Genomic DNA, 20,603 nt, shown 5'->3' on the forward strand with positions numbered 1-20,603 from the left:
CTCGCTAAAAGTCAAAATAATTCCTCCATACTTGATTAAAATCTTGTTCGCAAATGAGTCTGAAAATGTTCAATATTTGTTGAGTCCATATAGAGAAGAACAATAACACTCCGAGGTCCATTTCGGCAAGAATCAAGCCATTTTTTCGGTAGAAGCAAAGGCTGTTTATGTTCGGCCATCTTGTTCCCACAATGCAAACTGTTTAATGCTTTGTGACCTAGCCTTTGTTCTATTTTCAGGTTATTAAGTATTCCAAACCTAGAAAGGATATCTAGATTACTTACGCAATGTCGGACCTTTTCGGTAAAATTCAAGCTCAAGAGCTACGAAATATCAAAATAAGCGATCCAAGCTTATCATACGCTGCAAAATCCTCTGCTAGAAAGGTTATTTTCGCCTTGGATATACCCTATCCTCTGTTTAAAATCTGGCACGAGCGTGTACAAAGTTTTTTTCGCCAAGTTGAAAATTCTACCGGAAGTGAGGAAGAAAAAAGCAAATTACCCCTCAAATACCCATTTGTGGCACTTTTAGAGCATTCTCTGCCTGGATGTTGCTTCTGTTTTTCCTCTGACGACAATGTTAGAAGAGAAATAAATGACAGTTTACGAAAAAACTGTGCAATAATTGTACAGAAGTACAGGGCATCTAGAGGCATGGCAAGAATGAAATTAGATGGACTTTCAAAGAAGTTCCATGTCTTTCAAGGCCAAACAGAACCTGTAAAAAAACTCCAGGGTGAAATTGTCAACTGGAAAGCTAGATGCCATAATCTGGAAGCAAGATCCTCAGAACTTTACAAGGAAATGCAGAGTGTGCTCATGGAGTCCAAGAGGAAGGACAACATTATACAAGACCTCTCAAAAACAAACAAAGAGCTTGCCAGTTATATTGATCAGCTTGAGAGGTCTCAGAATCTTCAATACCAAGGGAAGTCACTGCATGAAGCTAAAAACAAGCAGAGGACTCTAAAAGAATTTCTTAGCAGAGCAAATCTTGCCCTATGGTTTCCCAAAGCCTTTGGTATTGAAGTAACTTCGGTAAGTGTCACTGAAACTGAATCTGGGCAGGTCCATCAACTGAGTGCTGGTGATGCTTCAACATCAACTGAATCTGAAGATGGCCAAGGAACCAATCAGTATGATAGACTTAGTGATGATGAAAAGGGGCAAGTACAGGAGGTTTTATTCCTCTTAGACAAATATTGTGTTGGGGATAATTTTTACCATGAGCTCTCAATGATTTCAAATGGTCTGCCAAAATCTTATCTAATCAAGCAGTGTAGAGATAACTACAATGATCTCTGTCACATTGAAGACCTCCCTAATAATCACCTTGGCTCAAAATGTTCATTTGCTGAGCTTCTAACCATTCATGCAGCTGACTTTCTTGACAATAATCCTGATTTTGATTATGCTAATGAGACACTTAAGGTAAAAATTAATGGAGATGGAGCTAGGATGACAAGAAATTCCAATTTTATTTTTTTAACTTTCTCTATTTTACAAACAGGAGCTAACGTAATGTCTGTTAAAGGTAACAGAAACATTGCAGCTGTTAATGCTTCCGAATCATACACCACCTTAAAGGAAGCCTTTAGTGTCACTTTTGAGGAGATTAACAACTTCATTGCTTCTGGTAAATTAACAGTCAATGATAAAACAATTAACTTGGAGTTTTTTCTTGGTGGTGATTATAAATTTGTGTTACTAATGCTTGGTCTTAAAGGTGCAACTGCTAACTATGCATGTGCTTGGTGTAAAATTCATAAGGATGATCGCTGGAAAACTGATAATGATTTTCATTTCTTTAATAAATCTCCAATGTCAAGATCTCTCAAGGAAATTAAAGAGCTATGTAAGAAATCAACAGATAATTACTGTTGTGGAGCAGAGCCTTTACTTAATATTGAGCTTGATCATGTGATTGTTGACGAATTACACTTGATGCTGCGAGTAACAGATGTACTAACTAAAAATCTTGTTTATCAGGCAATTGACAGAGATAAAAAGGATGACTTTGACAAAAAAAGAGGGGAGGGAAAAGGTATCCATCTCAAAAAGCTAGTTTCCACCATACGGTCTTTGGGCATTTCTTTCGATGTTTGGGAACAGCTAAATGCTGATAAGTCATCAAGTGGTAAATATGATTTCACAAGTTTAACAGGATCAAACAAAAAAACACTTCTCAGTCAATTGCCTGATAAACTGCATGATTTGCTAACCCCTGACAGCAGGGATAAGGTAACTCAACTGTGGAGAGATTTTAATAATATTTACATACAAATTACTAACATGGAGCTTAACATTTTGCCAGAAATAATTGCTGACCAAGTTAAGGAATGGATTGATTTGTTTTGCTCATGCAGAACTGTGGCAGAAGGTTACGAGAGGGCTCGTGTTACTCCTTACATGCACATTCTTTTTGCCCATGTTCCCTTTTTTGTTGAAAAATACAAATGTATTAAAATATTTACTGGACATGGGGTTGAAAAAAATAATGATGTAGCTAGATCTGTCCTCCACAGGAAATCTAATAAATGGGATTCTGTGGGGGACATTCTTAAACAAGAATTTAGACAATGGGAACTCAAACACAAGGAGAGAGAGAAGAGAAAATATGAAAAAAAATTACTTACTGGAATGAAGAAATAAAAACTACCAGACAAAAAAAGGAGAAAAACTAATACTGAGACCCCTGACATGGAACCCTCAACTTCAGCAGACACTTCCGTTGGGGAACGCTCAGTAGACCAGCCTGAACAAGTAGATCCCAAATCAATGACTGTCAAACAGTTGAGGGAACACTTAAAAGCCAGAGGTTTAAAAGGCTTAAGCAAAAAAAGTAAAGCTGAATTAGCATACTTTTAAAAGTGCCAGAAGGTAATTGTGATATGGCACTATACAAATATACATATTTACATGTATATATTTAAATTGTAAAAGGTTCTCTAATAAAATCAAATGTAATTTTCTCAGTATACATTCTTTGTTTATCTTCTACAACAGAATTATCAACTACTTTATAGCACTTAATAGATTTGCTTAAAAAGGTTTTCATTTTGACAGGATACGAAATTTTAACCCCATCCCCATTCTTATCTAGATATACGTCCCACTCCCTTGGAAAATTACAAACCCTAAAATCATTGCTGCTAAGCAAAATATGTTTCCCATCCCTTGATTTTATACCCTTGCCACTAAAACAATATCGAAAGCAATCATGATGAAATTCTATTGAAACAGGCACCCTAGTTCTTCTCTTAAGCTTTGCCTCCATTGCCTCTCTCAGCCGATCTAAATTGCCTTGAAGGCGTGAAGTCTCCACTTGTGGGCTGTCAAAATTCCTAAGGTGGAAACAAAACAAAAAAAGATTTAAGACTTGCTCGTTTTTCTAACTCGAAAGGCTTCGCTGACACTAAAGAAAGGGGAATCCTTTCTGATGCAATTTTGTAAAATACATGCCTAACAAGATCAGCACTCAGATTATCTTCGTCCACCCAAGAACTCTCATAGGCACTGTATCCTGTCCACTTTAAGAGATATTGTGTCTACAATAGGACAATTTAATGTTCTTTGGTCATACTTGAATAAGGATTTAAGTTCATATGCACTAGACCTATCTCGGTACTCTTTACAGTCTATTTACAACATCTAAGTGGGCTAAACCACAACGTTTAACTACCAGAAAATAATCGTAGTCAGGTAATCAAGTAAATTGAAGGTTCGGAATACATTGTTGAGCGTGGAACCTGAACTATTATAATATAAGCATGGTAAAATTATCCGGTAACTTACCTTTCCATTGTTTATTTGCCGTGAAACAACTCTTTCAACGGGATAAAATGTTGGATCCCCATTCCTCCGTGTCTTTTTTCTTTTTTGAATGCCTCCCCACAACAGTTCACCCGAATTTGCCTCGTTAAGTTGACGATAAAAGCCGTCTCCTTCGCGAAGTCGCTTCTCTTCCGCCATTTTGAATAATAAATCACATCTGAACTGCACATGCGCAGTTCAATTAAAAAATAAAATGAGCGCCCGCGCTGATAACCGCTGACTGTATAGGATTTCTACTAATGTGAAACATATTGAACAAAATACATGAAATACTCGTTGATGTTCACTGAAACATATTGAACAAAATACATGAAATCTTTCAGTTTTTCGTGCTCTTGCGGCTTGGATTCCTAATTGTTGCCAATTTAGATTATATAAATTTGATTAACCGAATGATCCATACCCTAACACAGTGGCTATATGCCCGACAGTCGGGAAAGGTCCTCAATGGACTAAATGCCCGACAGTTTTCCATTTCTTCAATTAACCCAGCAAATTGTCGACCTAGTGAGGTAAAAGTATTCCATATTTCTTAAGAAAGGACAGGCAAATCTGATTTTTTTTGTCGTCTATTTACATTATGTAATACCATGATCACTTCGGATTCTTTTGTTTTCTGAGGGACGATTACTAACAAAATTTCCAATAGATGGTTCTAAATTTCCCTCATGCATTAATAATGAGGGGAAAAGTCAAAAGAATCTTTTGTCTTTTTATTCACATCAGCAGGCCCGTACCCATGATTTTTCTTGGGGGGGGGGGGGGGGGGGGGGGGGGGGGGGGGGGGGGGGGGACGAAATCCGAAAAAGTGGACCAAGTTTTTCTGGGTGAGGGGGGGGGGGGGGGGGGGGGGGTGAGAGGGAGTGATTTCTGATAATCTGACCACCCCCGAAATAACAAAAAGGGATTTTTTATGCCTTTGCAGTATCTCCACGGGACGTTTATTGTCGGATTTAGCTACAAATATAGTCTGACGTATGGATTAATTAAATACCAAAGTGATCTAGCTTATGCTTTATAGTTTTGTCTACTGAGTCTATTGGAGCCGAAAGTGGACTTTCGGCCGTTATGGGGGGGGGGGACGTTCGCGCACCCCCCCCCCCCCCCCCCCACGGGTACGGGCCTGATCAGTGCATGAGAGAAACCTAGAACCAAGATGCTTGTCTGGTGGGTTCCACCATATTACTCGTAGTTGCGAGTTTATTTCCTCGGTAATCATGGTATTACAAAGTTATGGCATGGCATTTCGGGGAATTTAGTGATTAAATGTCTCCACAACCTCGGGAAATCCTGTGGCGTCGGGACTTCAACTAATCATCTCTCGGTTGCGGGGTCATTTAATCACTAAATTCCCCTCGTGCCATGCTATGACTTATAAATTCACTCTTTTCTTATAAGAACCTTTTCTATAAGAACGTCGAGGTTGAAATTTCACCAGATTTTGAGAACATGTTAAGCAGCAACATATTGCTGTTATATTCTTACGTTTTCTAAAATGCAGAAGTTTTTATAAAAAGAGTGTATCGTACTTTTAATGGCACCATATTCTTAAACGTGCTGCTTAATGTCGGTAATTCTCAATTTACCAAAATCTCACGGTAAATTATTGTCGACCTAGTGAAAGGGCAAGCGAATATAAATTGAGCATTTTTGTCACACACTATAAAATGGTAATCAAGGTGACATGTGACACTTTTATCACAACAGTCGGAAAAGGTCTTAAATGCACTAAATACCCGACAGTTTTAAATTTATTCAAATAAACCAGTAACTTTTCGACCTACTGAAATAAAGGCACTCTATATTTGTTAAGAAAGGGCAAGCGATTCTGAATTGATCTTTGTCGTGGTAATTGGATGTTTTTTCTTGCTTGTATACACCATAAAATCGTTATTTTTAGTGATTTTATCTGCATCAACAACACAGTCGGGAAAGGTGTTTATAATGTATTCATATATACAAGCAAGAAAAAACATTCAATTCCGATAACAAAGCTCAAATCAGATTCGCTTGCCCTAACAAATATCGAGTGCCTTTATTTCAGTAGGTCGACAATTTATTGGGTTATTTGAATTAATTGTAAACTGTCGTGCATTTAGTCCATTGAGGACCTTTCCCGACTGTGGGGCATATAGCCACTGCGATACTTTAAACTAACACTTTGCTTCCTCAAAACTTAAGATTGCTTTAACTGCTCTCTATTCTTGACGGTGTTATTTTACCTTGACAATGTTTGCCCGTGAAACCGACCCGGCAGGTACAGCGCGCCTCAAACGTCACGCATTCTCTGTGGCATGTCCCTCCATTATGGCACGGGAAAAGGTTGTCTTCACAAACCCGGATTTGATTTGGAGACTGTAACAAGAAATCGTATATATATAATATCGTATATATATATATATATATATATATATATATATATATATATATATATATATATATATATATATATATATATATCGTATATCGTATAAATATATATTAGAGATATGTATATATATTAGATATATATTATATGTATATATATTATTATATATTTTATATATAGAGTTGCCTGGGGTATAGTCACTACATACGAGTTGCCTGGGGTATAGTCACTACATACGAGTTGCCCGGGGTATAGTCACTACATACGAGTTGCCTGGGGTATAGTCACTACATACGAGTTGCCTGGGGTATAGTCACTACATACGAGTTGCCCGGGGTATAGTCACCACTACATACGAGTTGCCCGGGGTATAGTCACTACATACGAGTTGCCTGGGGTATAGTCACTACATACGAGTTGCCTGGGGTATAGTCACTACATACGAGTTGCCTGGGGTATAGTCACTACATACGAGTTGCCCGGGGTATAGTCACTACATACGAGTTGCCTGGGGTATAGTCACTACATACGAGTTGCCTGGGGTATAGTCACTACATACGAGTTGCCCGGGGTATAGTCACTACATACGAGTTGCCTGGGGTATAGTCACTACATACGAGTTGCCCGGGGTATAGTCACTACATACGAGTTGCCCGGGGTATAGTCACTACATACGAGTTGCCCGGGGTATAGTCACCAAATACGAGTTGCCTGGGATATAGTCACCAAATACGAGTTGCCTGGGGTATAGTCACTACATACGAGTTGCCCGGGGTATAGTCACCAAATACGAGTTGCCCGGGGTATAGTCACCAAATACGAGTTGCCCGGGGTATAGTCACTACATACGAGTTGCCCAGGGTATAGTCACCAAATACGAGTTGCCCGGGGTATAGTCACTACATACGAGTTGCCCAGGGTATAGTCACCAAATACGAGTTGCCCGGGGTATAGTCACTACATACGAGTTGCCCGGGGTATAGTCACCAAATACGAGTTGCCTGGGGTATAGTCACCACATACGAGTTGCCTGGGGTATAGTCACTACATACGAGTTGCCCGGGGTATAGTCACTACATACGAGTTGCCCGGGGTATAGTCACCAAATACGAGTTGCCCGGGGTATAGTCACCAAATGCGAGCTGCCTGGGGTATAGTCACTACATACGAGTTGCCCGGGGTATAGTCACTACATACGAGTTGCCCGGGGTATAGTCACCAAATGCGAGCTGCCTGGGGTATAGTCACCAAATACGAGTTGCCCGGGGTATAGTCACCAAATACGAGTTGCCTGGGGTATAGTCACCAAATACGAGTTGCCCGGGGTATAGTCACTACATACGAGTTGCCCAGGGTATAGTCACCAAATACGAGTTGCCCGGGGTATAGTCACCAAATACGAGTTGCCTGGGGTATAGTCACCACATACGAGTTGCCTGGGGTATAGTCACTACATACGAGTTGCCCGGGGTATAGTCACTACATACGAGTTGCCTGGGGTATAGTCACTACATACGAGTTGCCCGGGGTATAGTCACTACATACGAGTTGCCCGGGGTATAGTCACCAAATGCGAGCTGCCTGGGGTATAGTCACCAAATACGAGTTGCCCGGGGTATAGTCACCAAATACGAGTTGCCTGGGGTATAGTCACCAAATACGAGTTGCCCGGGGTATAGTCACTACATACGAGTTGCCCAGGGTATAGTCACCAAATACGAGTTGCCTGGGGTATAGTCACCAAATACGAGTTGCCTGGGGTATAGTCACCACATACGAGTTGCCTGGGGTATAGTCACTGCATACGAGTTGCCTGGGGTATAGTCACTGCATACGAGTTGCCCAGGGTATAGTCACCAAATACGAGTTGCCTGGGGTATAGTCACCAAATACGAGTTGCCTGGGGTATAGTCACCACATACGAGTTGCCCGGGGTATAGTCACTACATACGAGTTGCCCAGGGTATAGTCACCAAATACGAGTTGCCTGGGGTATAGTCACCAAATACGAGTTGCCTGGGGTATAGTCACCACATACGAGTTGCCTGGGGTATAGTCACCAAATACGAGTTGCCTGGGGTATAGTCACTACATACGAGTTGCCCGGGGTATAGTCACCAAATACGAGTTGCCTGGGGTATAGTCACCACATACGAGTTGCCTGGGGTATAGTCACCAAATACGAGTTGCCTGGGGTATAGTCACTACATACGAGTTGCCTGGGGTATAGTCACCACATACGAGTTGCCCGGGGTATAGTCACCACATACGAGTTGCCCGGGGTATAGTCACTACATACGAGTTGCCCAGGGTATAGTCACCAAATACGAGTTGCCTGGGGTATAGTCACCAAATACGAGTTGCCCGGGGTATAGTCACTACATACGAGTTGCCTGGGGTATAGTCACTACATACGAGTTGCCCGGAGTATAGTCACCAAATACGAGTTGCCTGGGGTATAGTCACCACATACGAGTTGCCCGGGGTATAGTCACTACATACGAGTTGCCCAGGGTATAGTCACCAAATACGAGTTGCCTGGGGTATAGTCACCAAATACGAGTTGCCTGGGGTATAGTCACCACATACGAGTTGCCTGGGGTATAGTCACTACATACGAGTTGCCCAGGGTATAGTCACCAAATACGAGTTGCCTGGGGTATAGTCACCAAATACGAGTTGCCTGGGGTATAGTCACCACATACGAGTTGCCCGGGGTATAGTCACTACATACGAGTTGCCCAGGGTATAGTCACCAAATACGAGTTGCCTGGGGTATAGTCACCAAATACGAGTTGCCTGGGGTATAGTCACCACATACGAGTTGCCTGGGGTATAGTCACCAAATACGAGTTGCCTGGGGTATAGTCACTACATACGAGTTGCCCGGGGTATAGTCACCAAATACGAGTTGCCTGGGGTATAGTCACCACATACGAGTTGCCTGGGGTATAGTCACCAAATACGAGTTGCCTGGGGTATAGTCACTACATACGAGTTGCCTGGGGTATAGTCACTACATACGAGTTGCCTGGGGTATAGTCACCACATACGAGTTGCCCGGGGTATAGTCACCAAATACGAGTTGCCCGGGGTATAGTCACTACATACGGGTTGCCCGGGGTATAGTCACTACATACGAGTTGCCCGGGGTATAGTCACCAAATACGAGTTGCCCGGAGTATAGTCACTACATACGAGTTGCCTGGGGTATAGTCACTACATACGAGTTGCCCGGGGTATAGTCACTACATACGAGTTGCCCGGGGTATAATCACTACATACGAGTTGCCCGGGGTATAGTCACCAAATACGAGTTGCCTGGGGTATAGTCACTACATACGAGTTGCCTGGGGTATAGTCACTACATACGAGTTGCCCGGGGTATAGTCACTACATACGGGTTGCCCGGGGTATAGTCACTACGTACGAGTTGCCTGGGGTATAGTAACCAAATACGAGTTGCCTGGGGTATAGTCACTACATACGAGTTGCCCGGGGTATAGTCACCAAATACGAGTTGCCCGGGGTATAGTCACTACATACGAGTTGCCTGGGGTATAGTCACCAAATACGAGTTGCCTGGGGTATAGTCACTAATATTAATAGCGCTTTTGTCTCTGTGAAGATAATACACACCGTTGAACTGACAGTAATATTGACTTGGCCTAGAGTCTTGTATGAGACAGTGCTAAAGCCCATGGTGCACCGGGTGCTCGATTGCTTTGGTAAGACGTGGTTTGTGCTCCAGGCCCAGAGCGTTCGTTTCGTGTGCGATGTAAGCTATGTGTTTGACAAGTCTTCTGTACGCTTGCCCTGATGTTTGGGTGCGAGAGTCTTTTCGGATAGCGTCGCAGTGATGAAACTTGAAAACCTATTGTCTTGTGTTCTTCAGTTTACACCTTTAGGGCTGAGATGCCTCACGTAAGCTCTACCACATGCTTATATCTAGTTTTCGGATTATTGTTCGTCTCAGGATTGCTTTCAAATGTGTTCTGCATTTTGTTAAACTTAGGGGTGATTTTTTTGTTCGGGTAGACTTTAGGGCCTTAGGCAGGTCTTCGTAAATATGTGGAATATTCGGGCAATTCTTTTTAAGCCTTCGGGCCGGACTTTCTAAATCTTCAAGCAAGTATTCTTTTTTTTAGGGAAGGACTACGTGAGTGTCCTCACGTAGGGCTTCGTTAGTCTTTTGTTTTTCTTCGTAAGTCTTCGGTTATTTTTCGTAAGTCTTCGGTTATTCTTCGTAAGTCTTCGGGCATTGCTTCGAAAGTCTTCGGGCGTGGCTTTGTAAGTCTTCGGGTAGGTCCTCTTATTTCTTTGAGCAGGCCTTCGTAAGTCATCAGGCAGGTTTGCTTAATTCTTCGGGGAAGCCTTCGCGTGTCTTCGGGTAGGCCTTCGTATATTTTCGAGAAGGCCTTCGTAAGTAATCAGGCAGGCCTCTTTAATTCATCGGGCAGGCCTTCGTAAGTTATAAGGCTTCGGATAGTCTTCCATAAGACAATCAGTTCGTGGAAAAAGATGAGAGTCGTGTGCAAATGAGCAGACATTGGACAAGATGCTTAAGTTTATAAGAAACGCATGGAAAGTAGACCATGTTTTGATATTAAAGCAAAAATTATTTGCGGTATCCATGATCTGTACCTGTTAGTCTGGAGAATGCTTTAATCGTCATGTTAAATACTTTGTAGCTGTTAGTCTAGAGAATGCTTTAATCGCCGTGTTAAATACTTTGTAGCTGTTAGTCTAGAGAATGCTTTAATCGTCATGTTAAATACTTTGTAGCTGTTAGTCTGGAGAATGCTTTAATCGTCGTGTTAAATACTTTGTAGCTGTTAGTCTAGAGAATGCTTTAATCGTCATGTTAAATACTTTGTAGCTGTTAGTCTAGAGAATGCTTTAATCGTCATGTTAAATACTTTGTAGCTGTTAGTCTAGAGAATGCTTAATCGTCGTGTTAAAAACTTTGCTCGTTTGAATCTGATTCACTTGTAGTACTTCATTCCTATCAAATTTGGCGTATCACGACGAGAATAAATCCAAAGCTTTGTGTTTTTGTTTGGGGCTTTTCCTTTCTTTCTTATCTATAGCAAACAATTATCACGCTGTGTGGGAAAACTCATTATTCTCTAAAAATAAATTATAACAATTCTAGAAAATAAATATAGCGGTAAACATAACAAAATTTAAGTAATCTTACCTCGATGTCTCTAATTTGTTGGAATATCCATCCTTTCTTCTCCACAAACCCATCAATTCCTGGTTGGATATTCGGACTTTTTGCGCCATAGTCATTCAGTTCACATCTTCTTCGCTTGGACTCTGTCAGCTTAAAGTTAACGGACACGCACCAGTCCTGCTTCAAGCACTGCTGGTCACACGACAGCAGGCTCGGCGCGTCCACTTTCTTCCTCACGTGACCTTGGAGCGCTACATCTTCCTTTGTGATGTGTGCGCCAAGTGCATGACGGTTATTTGGACAGAATGACTGCAGCGCTAAATCCTCTGCCGTCGCCATGGAAACACGGAGAAGTAGTAATATGCAGGTGACTAGAGAAGACAATCAAAGAAAAATGAAAAAGATTTTGTTATCAGCGATTCCCTAACCGAAAAACATCATTAGAAAATGATTACGTACGGTAAAGTTTTTGAAAATCAAAACTAAGAGAAGCTACCAAAACCTTCTCAAAGTTGGTTACACAATATCGCTAAATTACTAACAGGTATTCCTAGCTTTCTTGAATCACAACTAAAATGCTTTGTTCTCCACGAATAATCTATTTCAAGCGCTGATAAATTTACATTAAGAAAGATTGCTCTTTGAAAAGTTTTCAATTACGATGGCAATTTTTCAGATATAAAAATATCTGCTGTGCCTCAAAAATTTAAGCTTGATCCAGAGAAATAGAAATTCATGATCATTACAACTTATTTTAAATATTTCATAAACTTTGGAAGTAAGGTTAAACAAATACCACGAGTTGGCTAACATCGACTTACCCGACATTTTCCACCCTTCATTTATCAGCGCACATTCGGAATCATTGAGAGATTTCATTGACAATTGAGAGTTAAATTAAACATGGTTATTATTTATTAACCACTTCCAAACTTGTTTACTTGAAAACCACATGGGCTCAATAGCTATGAAACTTTTGTTTTTGGTGCTTTCTATTTATAAGTTTTTATTCCCATTGTAGGCCATCAAAATAAGTATCATTGATACAAGATGAAATAATAAAGCAATATATGTCAATTTTATGGCCTATTTCATTTTTTTCGGGTGATCTTTCTCGTCATAGTGAAAAATAAACTAAATTAAAGAAGAAACTTTTGTCACACAACGTTTAGCTATTAGGCGGGGACGCCCAAAAGTGAGTAATCTTTTATTAAAAGGGCGTGAAATTTTTCTTTTTGATATATATATGACTGCACCCCCCCCCCCCCTTAGCAAATCCAGAATATGTTCCTGGATTATAGAAATAAATATATGATTCGTGTTTCTTTTTTATTAGGAACTCTTTCAGCTACTCTGTTTAAAAGTTGTTTTCTTCCCAACATCTGTTGGCTTTCTCATGTCCCTGGTCCGATGTTTGGGTGATATTTAATAAGCGTTGTTCAAACGAGAAGCATCGATATACAACATAAACATGTTGTCCCCGGTGAAACCGACATACAACATAAACATGTTTCCCTTGGTGAAAGCAGTATACAACATAAACATAAATACAAGACTAGATACACAAGTCAAAGATATGTCACACAAGTCATAGATACGTCACACAAGTATAAGATCTGTCACACAAGTCAAAGATATGTCACACAAGTCAAAGATAGTTACACAAGTCAAAGATCTGTCACACAAGTGGAAACCTGTGAAAACAACGCTGGCAGCATTAGCATAACCTCGTTAGCAGCATTAGGATAACCTCGTCAGCAACATTAGCATAACCTCGTTAGCAGCATTAGGATAACCTCGTTAGCAACATTAGCATAACCTCGTCAGCAACATTAGCATAACCTCGTCAGCAACATTAGCATAACCTTGTCAGCAACATTAGCATAACCTCGCCAGTAATATTAGCATAACTCGTCAGCAAATATTAACATAACATGGTCAGCAATATTAGAAGCCTAAATCATTCGTTTTAAATGACATGACTAGGCAAAACACCAGGACCTTTAAAAGGGTGGTTCAACTGATGACTTCGAAAGTCTTTTTATGCCTTTGAATGATATCTTATGCCTTTGAATGTCTTCTTATGCCTTGGAATTGCTGTCGCTAAAGAAAAGCAGCTGTGTTTTTATTGAGCCCATGGAACCGCCCCTGGAATAGCCACAAGCAATTGCAGGATCCAGCATGCAATGCGATTTGTTTTATTTTCAACAACTATGTCGCTATTGTCATGATAATCCAATCAATTTAATCACATCATTATCTGTATATATGTATTTACCATTCATTACATATAACTTATTTCCACTATAGTTGCCGTGCTCCGCTATCGCGCCTGTTATACAAGTATTTTATTGTACTTCGTGTCTCTGAACGGCTCCGCGAGAAAGATACTTTATTTGCCATTTCAAGTATCAGACGAGACTTGACGGACTCTTTCCAGCAACAACACAGCTGGAGAATTACCATTTTGAAAGCATTCCTAAAATTCTCGCTGAACGCCGCGTAGATACATGGGCTAGTTGCCGCATGCACACGCATCAGAATCTTGCACGCGAACAGCGCAGGCGCAGGGATATCGTATTCACCGTAATTCCACATGAAGCCTAGAACTTGCACTGGTAACCAACAACAGACGAACACAACAAATACGGTGATGAGCATTATCACTGCCTTCTTGCGAGATTCCACGATTTGGCAACTTCGACTACAGGCTGAGGCGGGTATCTGTTGACAGGTAGATTAGGAGACTTTTAGAATATAGCCTTCCATGTACTTATCAATGCAAGAACCTGCCAAACGCTCTATAGCAAAAGGGTGAGGGTTAAAGTGGATAGAGATAAAGAAAGGGTAAAACTAACAGAAATCAACAGTCATTATAGTACCAGCACAAAACTAAATTTATGATAGCTGAAGGGTTTGCCATCGCACCAGTATAAATTTGCAATCATACCAGTATGGGTTTACTATCATACCAGTATGGGTTTGCTATTATACCAGTATGGGTTTACTATCATACCAGTATGGGCTTACTATCATACCAGTATGGGCTTACTATCATACCAGTATGGGCTTACTATCATACCAGTATGGGTTTACTATCATACCAGTATGGGTTTACTATCATACCAGTATGGGTTTACTATCATACCAGTATGGGTTTACTATCATACCAGTATGGGTTTACTATCATACCAGTATGGGTTTACTATCATACCAGTATGGGTTTACTATCATACCAGTATGGGTTTACTATCATACCAGTATGGGTTTGCTATCATACCAGTATGGGTTTGCTATCATACCAGTATGGGTTTACTATCATACCAGTATGGGTTTACTATCATACCAGTATGGGTTTGCTATCATACCAGTATGGGTTTGCTATTATACCAGTATGGGTTTGCTATCATACCAGTATGGGTTTGCTATCATACCAGTATGGGTTTGCTATCATACCAGTATGGGTTTCCTATCATACCAGTATGGGTTTACTATCATACCATTATGGGTTTGCTATCATACCAGTATGGGTTTACTATCATACCAGTATGGGTTTGCTGTCATACCAGTATGGGTTTGCCATCATACCAGTATGGGTTTGCTATCATACCAGTATGGGTTTGCTATCATACCAGTATGGGTTTGCTATTATACCAGTATGGGTTTGCCATCATACTAGTATGGGTTTGCCATCATACCAGTATGGGTTTGCTGTCATACCAGTATGGGTTTACTATCATACCAGTATGGGTTTACTATCATACCAGTATGAGTTTGCTATCATACCAGTATGGGTTTGCCATGATACCAGTATTGGTTTGCCATCATACCAGTATGGGTTTGCTATCATACCAGTATGGGTTTACTATCATACCAGTATGGGTTTACTATCATACCAGTATGAGTTTGCTATCATACCAGTATGGGTTTGCCATCATACCAGTATTGGTTTGCCATCATACCAGTATGGGTTTGCTATCATACCAGTATGGGTTTACTATCATACCAGTATGGGTTTACTATCATACCATTATGGGTTCGCTATCATACCAGTATGGGTTTGCCATCATACCAGTATGGGTTTACTATCATACCAGTAGGGTTTACTATCATACCAGTAGGGTTTACCATCATAGCAGTATTGTGTTTGCTATCATACCAGTATGGGTTTGCTATCATACCAGTATGGGTTTGCTATCATACCAGTATGGGTTTGCTATCATACCAGTATGGGTTTACTATCATACCAGTATGGGTTTACTATCATATCATTATGGGTTTGCTATCATACCAGTATGGGTTTGCCATCATACCAGTATGGGTTTACTATCATACCAGTAGGGTTTACTATCATACCAGTAGGGTTTACCATCATAGCAGTATGGGTTTGCTATCATACCAGTATGGGTTTGCTATCATACCAGTATCGGTTTGCTATCATACCAGTATGGGTTTACTATCATACCAGTATGGGTTTACTATCATACCAGTATGAGTTTGCTATCATACCAGTATGGGTTTGCCATGATACCAGTATGGGTTTGCCATCATACCAGTATGGGTTTGCCATCATACCAGTATGGGTTTGCCGTCATACCAGTATGGGTTTGCTATCATACCAGTATGGGTTTGATATCATACCAGTATGGGTTTGCTATCATACCAGTATGGGTTTCCTATCATACCAGTATGGGTTTACTATCATACCATTATGGGTTTGCTATCATACCAGTATGGGTTTACTATCATACCAGTATGGGTTTACTATCATACCAGTATGGGTTTGCTATCATACCAGTATGGGTTTGCTATCATACCAGTATGGGTTTACTATCATACCAGTATGGGTTTACTATCATACCAGTATGGGTTTCCTATCATACCAGTATGGGTTTACTATCATACCATTATGGGTTTGCTATCATACCAGTATGGGTTTACTATCATACCAGTATGGGTTTACTATCATACCAGTATGGGTTTGCTATCATACCAGTATGGGTTTGCTATCATACCATTATGGGTTTACCATCATAGCAGTATGGGTTTGCTATCATACCAGTATGGGTTTGCTATTATACCAGTATGGGTTTGCTATCATACCAGTATGGGTTTACTATCATACCAGTATGGGTTTACTATCATACCATAAAGGGTTTGCTATCATACCAGTATGGGTTTGCCATCATACCAGTATGGGTTTACTATCATACCAGTAGGGTTTACCATCATAGCAGTATGGGTTTGCTATCATACCAGTATGGGTTTGCTATCCTACCAGTATGGGTTTGCTATCCTACCAGTATGGGTTTGCTATCCTACCAGTATGGGTTTGCTATCCTACCAGTATGGGTTTGCTATCATACCAGTATGGGTTTGCTATCATACCAGTAGGGTTTACTATCATACCAGTATGGGTTTACTATCATACCAGTATGGGTTTGCCATCATACCAGTATGGGCTTACTATCATACCAGTTTGGGTTTGCTATCATACCAGTATGGGTTTGCTATCATACCAGTATGGGTTTGCCATCATACCAGTATTGGTTTGCCATCATACCAGTATGGGTTTGCTATCATACCAGTATGGGTTTAATATCATACCAGTATGGGTTTGCCATCATACCAGTATGGGTTTGCCATCATACCAGTATGGGTTTGCCATCATACCAGTAGGGTTTACTATCATACCAGTATGGGTTTGCTATCATACCAGTATGGGTTTGCTATCATACCAGTATGGGCTTACTATCATACCAGTATGGGTTTGCTATCATACCAGTATGGGTTTACTATCATACCAGTATGGGTTTACTATCATACCAGTATGGGTTTGCTATCATACCAGTATGGGTTTGCTATTATACCAGTATGGGTTTGCTATCATACCAGTATGGGTTTGCTATCATACCAGTATGGGTTTGCTATCATACCAGTATGGGTTTCCTATCATACCAGTATGGGTTTACTATCATACCATTATGGGTTTGCTATCATACCAGTATGGGTTTACTATCATACCAGTATGGGTTTGCTGTCATACCAGTATGGGTTTGCCATCATACCAGTATGGGTTTGCTATCATACCAGTATGGGTTTGCTATCATACCAGTATGGGTTTGCTATTATACCAGTATGGGTTTGCCATCATACTAGTATGGGTTTGCCATCATACCAGTATGGGTTTGCTGTCATACCAGTATGGGTTTACTATCATACCAGTATGGGTTTACTATCATACCAGTATGAGTTTGCTATCATACCAGTATGGGTTTGCCATGATACCAGTATTGGTTTGCCATCATACCAGTATGGGTTTGCTATCATACCAGTATGGGTTTACTATCATACCAGTATGGGTTTACTATCATACCAGTATGAGTTTGCTATCATACCAGTATGGGTTTGCCATCATACCAGTATTGGTTTGCCATCATACCAGTATGGGTTTGCTATCATACCAGTATGGGTTTACTATCATACCAGTATGGGTTTACTATCATACCATTATGGGTTCGCTATCATACCAGTATGGGTTTGCCATCATACCAGTATGGGTTTACTATCATACCAGTAGGGTTTACTATCATACCAGTAGGGTTTACCATCATAGCAGTATTGTGTTTGCTATCATACCAGTATGGGTTTGCTATCATACCAGTATGGGTTTGCTATCATACCAGTATGGGTTTGCTATCATACCAGTATGGGTTTACTATCATACCAGTATGGGTTTACTATCATATCATTATGGGTTTGCTATCATACCAGTATGGGTTTGCCATCATACCAGTATGGGTTTACTATCATACCAGTAGGGTTTACTATCATACCAGTAGGGTTTACCATCATAGCAGTATGGGTTTGCTATCATACCAGTATGGGTTTGCTATCATACCAGTATCGGTTTGCTATCATACCAGTATGGGTTTACTATCATACCAGTATGGGTTTACTATCATACCAGTATGAGTTTGCTATCATACCAGTATGGGTTTGCCATGATACCAGTATGGGTTTGCCATCATACCAGTATGGGTTTGCCATCATACCAGTATGGGTTTGCCGTCATACCAGTATGGGTTTGCTATCATACCAGTATGGGTTTGATATCATACCAGTATGGGTTTGCTATCATACCAGTATGGGTTTCCTATCATACCAGTATGGGTTTACTATCATACCATTATGGGTTTGCTATCATACCAGTATGGGTTTACTATCATACCAGTATGGGTTTACTATCATACCAGTATGGGTTTGCTATCATACCAGTATGGGTTTGCTATCATACCAGTATGGGTTTCCTATCATACCAGTATGGGTTTACTATCATACCAGTATGGGTTTCCTATCATACCAGTATGGGTTTACTATCATACCATTATGGGTTTGCTATCATACCAGTATGGGTTTACTATCATACCAGTATGGGTTTACTATCATACCAGTATGGGTTTGCTATCATACCAGTATGGGTTTGCTATCATACCATTATGGGTTTACCATCATAGCAGTATGGGTTTGCTATCATACCAGTATGGGTTTGCTATTATACCAGTATGGGTTTGCTATCATACCAGTATGGGTTTACTATCATACCAGTATGGGTTTACTATCATACCATAAAGGGTTTGCTATCATACCAGTATGGGTTTGCCATCATACCAGTATGGGTTTACTATCATACCAGTAGGGTTTACCATCATAGCAGTATGGGTTTGCTATCATACCAGTATGGGTTTGCTATCCTACCAGTATGGGTTTGCTATCCTACCAGTATGGGTTTGCTATCATACCAGTATGGGTTTGCTATCATACCAGTAGGGTTTACTATCATACCAGTATGGGTTTACTATCATACCAGTATGGGTTTGCCATCATACCAGTATGGGCTTACTATCATACCAGTTTGGGTTTGCTATCAAACCAGTATGGGTTTGCTATCATACCAGTATGGGTTTGCCATCATACCAGTATTGGTTTGCCATCATACCAGTATGGGTTTGCTATCATACCAGTATGGGTTTAATATCATACCAGTATGGGTTTGCCATCATACCAGTATGGGTTTGCCATCATACCAGTATGGGTTTGCCATCATACCAGTAGGGTTTACTATCATACCAGTATGGGTTTGCTATCATACCAGTATGGGTTTGCTATCATACCAGTATGGGCTTACTATCATACCAGTATGGGTTTGCTATCATACCAGTATGGGTTTGCTATCATACCAGTATGGGTTTGCCATCATACCAGTATTGGTTTGCCATCATACCAGTATGGGTTTGCTATCATACCAGTATGGGTTTAATATCATACCAGTATGGGTTTGCCATCATACCAGTATGGGTTTGCCTTCATACCAGTATGGGTTTGCCATCATACCAGTAGGGTTTACTATCATACCAGTATGGGTTTGCCATCATACCAGTATGGGTTTGCCATCATACCAGTATGGGTTTGCCATCATACCAGTATGGGTTTGCTGTCATACCAGTAGGGTTTACTATCATACCAGTATGGGTTTGCCATCATACCAGTATGGGTTTGCTATCATACCAGTATGGGTTTACTATCATACCAGTATGGGTTTACTATCATACCATTATGGGTTCGCTATCATACCAGTATGGGTTTGCCATCATACCAGTATGGGTTTACTATCATACCAGTAGGGTTTACTATCATACCAGTAGGGTTTACCATCATAGCAGTATTGTGTTTGCTATCATACCAGTATGGGTTTGCTATCATACCAGTATGGGTTTGCTATCATACCAGTATGGGTTTACTATCATACCAGTATGGGTTTACTATCATACCAGTATGGGTTTACTATCATATCATTATGGGTTTGCTATCATACCAGTATGGGTTTGCCATCATACCAGTATGGGTTTACTATCATACCAGTAGGGTTTACTATCATACCAGTAGGGTTTACCATCATAGCAGTATGGGTTTGCTATCATACCAGTATGGGTTTGCTATCATACCAGTATCGGTTTGCTATCATACCAGTATGGGTTTACTATCATACCAGTATGGGTTTACTATCATACCAGTATGAGTTTGCTATCATACCAGTATGGGTTTGCCATGATACCAGTATGGGTTTGCCATCATACCAGTATGGGTTTGCCATCATACCAGTATGGGTTTGCCGTCATACCAGTATGGGTTTGCTATCATACCAGTATGGGTTTGCTAT

At 40.6% G+C, this 20,603-nt stretch overlaps 4 protein-coding genes across 4 annotated transcripts in view; 1 reads left to right on the plus strand and 3 right to left on the minus strand.

The window, feature by feature from the left end:
• The window catches only part of LOC116615303 (neurogenic locus notch homolog protein 4), a gene marked incomplete in the record, with an annotated part of 17,033 nt that extends 4,772 nt beyond the window's left edge, over positions 1 to 12,261 (minus strand). The window contains 4 exon segments of the mRNA XM_048727531.1: positions 4,110 to 4,122; positions 6,059 to 6,191; positions 11,405 to 11,754; positions 12,205 to 12,261. Of these exon segments, the coding sequence (XP_048583488.1) occupies positions 4,110 to 4,122; positions 6,059 to 6,191; positions 11,405 to 11,754; positions 12,205 to 12,211 (503 nt within the window).
• On the plus strand, positions 7 to 2,980 carry LOC125563006. Its single transcript, XM_048727529.1, has one exon. The coding sequence runs from the start codon at positions 288 to 290 to the stop codon at positions 2,652 to 2,654; it is 2,367 nt and encodes a 788-aa protein (XP_048583486.1). The 5' UTR covers positions 7 to 287; the 3' UTR covers positions 2,655 to 2,980.
• LOC5498017 (testis-specific chromodomain protein Y 1) lies at positions 1,457 to 4,085 on the minus strand. Its single transcript, XM_048727533.1, has 3 exons — positions 3,798 to 4,085; positions 3,465 to 3,550; positions 1,457 to 3,346 (listed from the first exon to the last, which is right to left on the minus strand). Exons 1-3 carry the CDS (start codon positions 3,972 to 3,974, stop codon positions 2,932 to 2,934), a joined length of 678 nt encoding a protein of 225 aa, XP_048583490.1. The 5' UTR covers positions 3,975 to 4,085; the 3' UTR covers positions 1,457 to 2,931.
• Positions 12,262 to 13,558: 1,297 nt separating the features above from the next.
• LOC5508073 (RYamide receptor) overlaps positions 13,559 to 20,603 on the minus strand; it is a 91,202-nt gene continuing 84,157 nt past the window's right edge. The window contains exon 2 of the mRNA XM_001628641.3: positions 13,559 to 14,107. Coding sequence (XP_001628691.2) covers positions 13,688 to 14,107 — 420 coding nt within the window. The 3' untranslated portion in view covers positions 13,559 to 13,687. The remainder of the gene's footprint in view (positions 14,108 to 20,603) is intronic.

Source organism: Nematostella vectensis, chromosome 5 (assembly GCF_932526225.1).
Source record: "Nematostella vectensis chromosome 5, jaNemVect1.1, whole genome shotgun sequence".
NCBI lineage: Eukaryota > Metazoa > Cnidaria > Anthozoa > Actiniaria > Edwardsiidae > Nematostella > Nematostella vectensis.

What these genes read in the sequence shown, in the direction of transcription:
- LOC125563006 (XM_048727529.1), top strand. Translation starts at nt 288, where the DNA reads ATGTCGGACCTTTTCGGTAAAATTCAAGCTCAAGAGCTACGAAATATC.
- LOC5498017 (XM_048727533.1), bottom strand. Translation starts at nt 3,974, where the DNA reads ATGGCGGAAGAGAAGCGACTTCGCGAAGGAGACGGCTTTTATCGTCAA. An exon ending in GGCAAATAAACAATGGAAAG is followed by an intron (nt 3,551 to 3,797) that starts GTAAGTTACCGG and finishes GTCCTATTGTAG; the next exon opens with ACACAATATCTCTTAAAGTG. An exon ending in CTGAGTGCTGATCTTGTTAG is followed by an intron (nt 3,347 to 3,464) that starts GCATGTATTTTA and finishes TTTCCACCTTAG; the next exon opens with GAATTTTGACAGCCCACAAG.